This window comes from Rosa chinensis, chromosome 7, assembly GCF_002994745.2.
Source record: "Rosa chinensis cultivar Old Blush chromosome 7, RchiOBHm-V2, whole genome shotgun sequence".
Lineage (NCBI taxonomy): Eukaryota > Viridiplantae > Streptophyta > Magnoliopsida > Rosales > Rosaceae > Rosa > Rosa chinensis.
The window spans coordinates 60978671-60986009 of record NC_037094.1 but is presented as its reverse complement, the minus strand read 5'-3'; the positions used below and the strand labels follow the sequence as shown (position 1 = coordinate 60986009).

The following is a 7339-nucleotide window of genomic DNA, read 5'->3' as shown; positions in this document are numbered from 1 at the left end:
TGATTCTCATTTCATAAAGCTAGTACTCTATCATTTACAACTATACATTTTCTTTAAGTCAAAAATCTCCCAGTTTGACTTCATGTGTTCTGAATATATTGTTGTATATACTTTTCCCAATCTACCTGCACTAATTAGAAGGCAAAAAAAAAAAAAAACCAACCATTCTCAAAATCAATCAACTATAAGAAAAATTCATATAAATAAAGTATGCATCAGCTAGATGTATACAGCAGAGAGAGAGAGAGAGAGAGAGAGAGAAGAGCTAGCATCTAATTGAATTACTCAAGAACAAAATCTTCTTGCAACATTTTGAACACTTGCACATTCTGCAGATAAACGATGGGTACTTTGAATTCAATCAGATAGCGATGGGTTAATACTGATAAACATTGCCCTAGTACCACAGATGAAGGAAATGTTTATGCCAATAATCAAATTTGATAGGCATAACTCAAAACTAGACAAAGCTACATTTCCTATTGACTGATAATCTAAGAACAAGAGAATACGATGCCACTAAACTGAAAGTGCAAAATCTACATATATTCCCAAATGGTCAGATAAGAGTAAAAAAAAAAAAAAAAAAACCAACAACAACACATGATTGTTCCTCATGTGCACCAGAAGCAGGGTATTTTTTTTTTTTTTTTTTTTTTCTAAATTCAAGGAATAGAAAAACACAATTTGTAGAACAATTCACTTCAAAGACCACTTATAACTTGAATAAACACCTTTACTTCAACCACATGGATTGCCACTCCATTCTACTCAAACAGAGGTTACAACAACTAAATGAAGTCTTGCGATTAACCCTAAATTAGTTGCATAGATTGTGATCAAGAGGTCCTTCGTTCAACATAAGAGAAGAATGCATTAAGAATTAAAAATACAAACCGCAGACAATTCAAAATGACAGAAGTTCTTGAACTAAATCCAAGGTTTCAAGTTCAATTTTGTTCCCTCAAACTATCCATTTCCTTAATTATTATCTCTGAACTGTATATCTAGCATAACAACAATTTAAGGTGTGTCTTTTGGATATACCAAAAAAGTAGCTTCTCCTTCATGCACAACCCTTCAAAAGCTGAAAATTTCAGGTGTCTAAAAGTGAACGCACAAGACCACGAAAAAGGAAACAGAAACTAAAGGATAATCACCACAGACTACTTCAATATCAACATTAACAAACAGAGAGGTCAACATCTGGTATTGAAAACCGGTCCTACATAATTATCTAATTCAATCTCAGCATTACGCTACCCCAATGTCCCATTCAAAATGATAGAGAAACGAACCAAGTCCCCTACTGAAACCCAATCCCACATGATCTCATAATCCTGAAGCTACTACCTCCCCATAATTAAACCAACCACCTAATCCCGAAGCTGCTAGCATAACCACAATAAAGCAAAGCATCAGCTCTTCAACTTGGAAAGTACAATGTTCATGACCCTTCTAATTACCAGTTTTGGTCTGCCTTTTAAAACCTTCATCATAGCCTTCGCATTAGGCACAAAACCCTTACCCATCATCACCTCCACAAACTCTTTGCCCTTCTCTTCAGCTGTCGTTTCCTCCCAAAGCACAAAGCCTTCTATCACCGCAGTATAGGTAGCAACATTAGGCTGCTTCCCCTTGTCCATCATCTCAAGCAAGTACTTCTTGGCATCTCCAAAGAAGTCCGGGTCAGCACTGAGTCCCTTGATTACAACAGTGTAAGTGTAGCCTGTAGGAGTTGGGGGCGACCCATGGCCAGATACGCCTCCAGAGCACCCTTGGTCTTGCCCAACTTGAGGTAGGCTTTCATAACAGAGGTGTGGATTTGGACCAATGGCTCTACGGCTGTCTGTTGAATGGTTTGATAGAACTCGATGGCCTCATGCCCATTTCCATCCTCTACCAAAGCCTTGTGCATCTCCATCGACCGTTCTATCCAGGGGCAGGTGCGTGACTCGCAGAACAATTTTTGAACAGCCTTGTCAGTGATGTTCTTGTTGACAAGATCAACATACGTTTTCATTTCCTGCAGTGCTTCTGTGAGGTGGTCGTCTTTGTATTGAAAACCATCGATTTCAGGGATGAACCCCTTAGCTTTTATCTGCTCAAGGAACTTCTTGACCTCCTCCACTGGCTCTCGGTAGGCAATGGCGTCCATAACATACATGTAGGGTTGATATTGGGGCTTCATCCCCCTATCCAACATTTCAAGGAAATACTTCTTGGCATACCCAACAAAACTAGAATCCGAAAAGTCTTTTGCAAATCCGCAGATGAGTACTGTGTAAGTGTAGGTGGTGGGGGTGACACTGGAGGCTATCATCTGCTGGTAGACCTTGTGAGCATCCTTGGTCTTGCCATTGCCGGCATAGGCCATAATCACCATGGTGAAGACAGCCACTTCCGGCAGTGTGGTCTGCTCAGAGTGAGGCTTAAAGAGCTCTCTCGCTCAATCTGCCAGAGAACTGAACATATGAATCGTATTTGCATTAAGGGCATCGTAGTCCACAATCCAATCAAATATTTTTCTCGATTCCTTATCCTCAGAGTCTTTGGTCACATCCTCATAAACCTTCATCAAATGTTTCTTGAGGTCTTCATCACTAGAATTAGGTGTGTCAGCCATTGATTTAATTCTCCTCTCTAGTTCAGTCGAAGAAGAAATTAAATTCGAGACAACAAAAAATCAGAGCTTGGCTGAAGAAAAGGAAAGCAACCCAAATCAGTGAAACTTGGGTTTTGTATTTTAGAACCAACAAGAGACCATAAAAATCATAACTTGACTACAATCGAGTAAAATGAAGTTGGGTTTTCTATTTAACACAAATTTAAGCAGTAGCTACTGTTTAAGGGTTGTGATCAGTAACACATGTTAGGGATAAAGAAGACAACATAAGTTAGGGATAAAGAAGACAATCAGAAAACAGAAGAAGAAGAAGAATAAGAAGAAGAGAAGCTCACTCACTGATGATGATGATGATGATTTTCAACGACTGACTGCTCTGCAGGAGACGAACAGAACAGTGCACCAACCAAGAGAAGTGGGGGAGTTCAAATTGCTTCGGTTCTGCCTTTGTAATTATTGGTCCTTGTGTTTGTGTTAAATGGCTATTCTAGTCCTCGGAATTTTGCCACTTTTGTCCCCTCTTGTTTCTGTAACTGTTGATGTCTATGGAATTTTTGGTCTAGGCATTTGCTCCTAGAAAGCATCCCCCAACCCTCCCGGGGGGTAGGTAGCCCAAATGAAACACCCCAGACATTTTAGAAATAAATAATCTTACTAGCATATTATATGATTGTTTAGTAATAAATAGATAAAATATATCTTTCTCAAATAAGAAATATCATGAGACCATGAGAAAATGAAATAATATTTTCTTATCGTCTCAATAGAGTTGAGCAGTGCATAAAGAATATGAATTAGTTATTTCTAGTAAATGAAGAAATTGACTGCTATTGATTTTATCAATGTGTATTCAAAGAAATTTAAATGAATAGTATCTTCATATAACAAATATATGTAGGTCTCTAAACCTATACGTGCTATTATTTTTCTTGTTGATACATAGCAGATATAGAGAGAAAGGGAAAGGTTGAGAGTCTTCAAGGAGGCAAAAAGAAAAAGAAAGAACAAAAAGATGAGAGGGGAGGAGCTAGTTTTTTTTTAAAGTTCATAGGACGAGAAAGAAAGGGCACCGAGATCTAGACGATAGTGAAGTTAATGTTTTTTGTTCAATTAGTGTTTATAAACGATAGATCGTGGTAAGAATAATTCCAATTCACCTCAAATTCTGATTTTTTTTCTTTCTATTAATTCAAGATGGGATCGATGTTACATTAGAAGACTAATGGCCAAAGAAATTTTACCAAGATGTGTTTCAAACTTGGGTGGGTAGTTCTTACCATGCATTCCTCCCAACTCTTGAATAGTTGAGTTTGCCAACTCAACTACCTCATGTGGTTATTATTGATGCCTAGAATTGATACCAACGAAAAACAACAAAGATGAATCAAGGGTCGAGGTAATGGTCCATAAATCTTGCAAATTATGTCAGTGTGACCTCTCGGATGACCAGAGCTTGCAAACAAAATAGGCATCGGTTTATTACCAGCCAAAAACTTTCTTAGGCCTAAATCAATTTAGTAATTGGTAAAACTAACTGATAGCTTTGGTGTTTGAAGTTTGTGTTTGTCAATAGGTTCTAAAGTTCTTTATATGAAAATAGAAATAGTATTTAAATATTATACCACTCGACTTAATGGTCCTTCAGGCTCGATCTTATAGAACTCCTAATACATCAGGCTCGATCTTCTTGTTCCTTTAGAATAGTAGTTCGATTAGAAGAAGATTTACCAACCGGCTGAGCTAGTATCAAAATTGCCCAAGCTAAATTGAAAAGGGTTGCCGACCTAAAAGTTGGGATTTTGAGTTTAATCTTAGGTTTGCTTATATTATCCATTTTTAAAGAAGAGCTGACCTCACTTCAAGTAAACTTAAAGGTTTGTTTTATTAGCCTTTTTCAATGCACTAGCCTTCTTACTTTGTTTTTTAATTCCAATTGAATTACTTGTGCATTTCATAATGAAAATACTTATTGCTACCTGCGTTTAAGGTTAACGAATAATGTTTGGTAAACATTGTCCAAAAGAAATGTAATTTTTCTTGTCATTAATGTATCCACACGTGTCAGGATATATGCACGTGTAAAAAGTTACTTTTATCTGACTTTGAGAGGTTACTGATTTTTTTGTTTTCTCTGTCCATGCTGCTCAGGCATATCTTGATGACATCTCTGCTGTTTCTAGAGCTAGGAGGAGCTCCTTTAACACTTAAATTTCTTTTTGCTGCTTTTATTTGGGCCCATTAGGCCCCGCTTGTAACCAAAAAATAAAAAAATAAAAAAAAAAAATTTTCTAACTTGAATCTCGACTAGATCATCAATTATTAGACGTCGGCACACTAATAATCACAATTCTATCTTTAATTTGAAATTATTTGAACTTAAATGATCTTCGGTTAAAAAAAAAAAACTCAAATAATCAATTTTCTAGCTTCTTTCTATTTCTATATCTTATCTACTTCGATTAAATTATTAGTGATCTAGTACAATATGATACATCGAGAGGTGATTGCAGTGTTTGTAGAGAGAGGTAGCGGTGATATTCCATTGATCTCATATCCAGCCGGCAAAGACGTCCTTGGGCGGCCATTCTCATCTCTTTCTTTACTTTTTCATCATTTCTCTCTTTTATTTATGAATTTACTACTATGCACTTTTAAAGATGGCATCCTGATCGAATATTCTGATGCTAACAATTTTCTTACTACCAATTTGAATGTCAATTGTAGAATATGGAATTAGGGTCTCCTGTAGTAGACTTAACTTTATGCTATTAAAGACTAAAAAAAAAAGGGTGCTGGAAGAAAGAGAAGTTTATGACGTCACAGCCCAACGGTCATAATTTAGTGAATTAAAATTTTCCTTGCTCATCGAGACAGACATGTTGAGTATTTATTATTATTATTATTTTTTTCTAAAATGGATTATTTATTATTTATAGAGAGAACGCGTGAGAGAGGCGGTTTACGCCTCAAACAACTTCCCACTTCACTCTCTCTCTTTCTCTCTCTCTGCTTCAATTTCCCCCAACCCAGAAAACCCTAATTCCCAACCCACAAGGAATTTAGGGATTGATCTACGTTGGAATTTGTGACGGAAATAATGGGCGAATCTGGGTTTGATGTTTCAGGGTTGAATCTCCTCTCGGAGGTTGCAGATCTTGCTGGCTTTGATTCCAACACAAGGGCTTGGGATGTTGCGATTCAGATGTTAATGGAGTTCAAGATTATGAAGAAGAAAGGCTTGCTGGCCGCACATCTAGACAAGACCTTCTTCATTCCCAAAAAGAAAAGGTCTAATCTTTCTATTTCTCTTTCTATCTCTAAGAGGACTAACTTGTTGGCTTTCTGTATACCCAAAAAGAAAAGATCTAATCTTGTTTCTCATATGATGAAAAGGAAGAGATCTGGGGAGCAAGATGGTCAAATTCCAAGACTGAAGAGGCGAAGAACTATTACTGGAGATGACTTGGGTTCTCCATTGGCCATGCCCTCTCGTTCTCAAGAAATGAAAAACATGATTAGCAGCCACGTCCCACTCTGGTCATTCCAAAAGAAATCCCCCCTTCGATTTTCCCTCATCAAGCTTCATCTATCTGCCGCCAGGACAACTGCAGTTAGTTAGTAAGCACATTCTGAGGTATTTTATTCTCTGATTGGGGTTTCTTGCTGTGAAACCAATCTCTAGTTAGTGCACATTTTTAGGCAAATTTAATTTTAGATACTCATTGAATTTGCATTGACGTTCTTGTCGAATACTCATCCAAAAACTGAATTTGCATTGACGTTCTTGTCAAATTGAACAATAAAAACTACATAGGGAATCCAAGGTTTCTCCCCTAGCCTTAGCTGGGAGATTAGTTCTTCATAAGAAAAATGAAAGCCACAAAATGATCCATGAGTTTGGAGGAGTACAACGTAGCAGATGAACTGAGGTAGGAGGAAAAGTGTAATACCCCGAAAAAAAAATCCAAATTTAATTTCATGGATCTTTAGAAATGATTTCGCCATAGTGGGAGTGAGTACGAAGCTTGAACAAGTTGTGGAATTAGTTCGAACGATTTTATTTTCGAAACCGAACATTTTTTAGAGTTACGACTAGGGCTGGGATTTGGAACCGTAAAACCGGAGGAACCGCACTGAAAGTCTCGGTTCAGTTCGGTTCTACGACATATGTGTTTGCATTTTTCTCGGTTCGGTTCCTGGAGTTGTCTATTTGGTTCGGTTCCGGTGCTTGGTTTTAAAACCTCTTTGGAACCGAAATACACATGTCATTGTATAATTGGATAATAAGGCCAAGCTTATTTCTGTAAAATAGACCCTTTCTCATGTGATCAGGTCTTCCAAATGCGATCAGAACCTTCCATTTTATCTCATAATCTCCTATCCATTCGATCAAAACCCTAAATTATATCTTCCCTCAAACTCTCAATCTCTCACTCTCCATCCTAGATCAGATTCGGAGACTCTCTCAGTCTCTCAGTCTCTCAGTCTCCATCCTAGATCACTCTCTCACTCTTCATCCTATCTCAGATTCGAAGACGACTTTGACTCTCTCAGGCTCTCAACCCAGACGAGTGAGACGAACCCAGACGAGAGAGCGAGACGAACCCAGACGAGAGAGCGAGACGAACCCAGAAACATCTCGTCTTCGATTTGTGTTGGCCATCTGCGATTTGGTTGATGCAGCTCCGTCTGGGACTTGGTTGATGCAGATCT

General features: G+C 37.8%; 1 protein-coding gene across 2 annotated transcripts; it reads right to left on the bottom strand.

Moving 5' to 3' along the window:
- Nucleotides 1-1092: 1092 nt before the first annotated feature.
- On the bottom strand, nucleotides 1093-3204 carry LOC121050789 (pentatricopeptide repeat-containing protein At5g61990, mitochondrial-like). Of its 2 annotated transcripts, none has more exons than XM_040511954.1 (2): nucleotides 2966-3204; nucleotides 1093-2697 (listed from the first exon to the last, which is right to left on the bottom strand). In XM_040511954.1, exon 2 carries the CDS (start codon nucleotides 2384-2386, stop codon nucleotides 1709-1711), a length of 678 nt encoding a protein of 225 aa, XP_040367888.1. In that variant the 5' UTR covers nucleotides 2387-2697; nucleotides 2966-3204; the 3' UTR covers nucleotides 1093-1708. The 2 variants fall into 2 exon arrangements, with proteins under 2 accessions (XP_040367888.1, XP_040367889.1); XM_040511955.1 differs by having other exon boundaries at nucleotides 1093-2643.
- Nucleotides 3205-7339: the final 4135 nt, after the last annotated feature.

Coding starts and splice junctions, on each gene's coding strand:
- LOC121050789 (XM_040511954.1), bottom strand. CDS start 2,386: ATGGTGATTATGGCCTATGCCGGCAATGGCAAGACCAAGGATGCTCAC.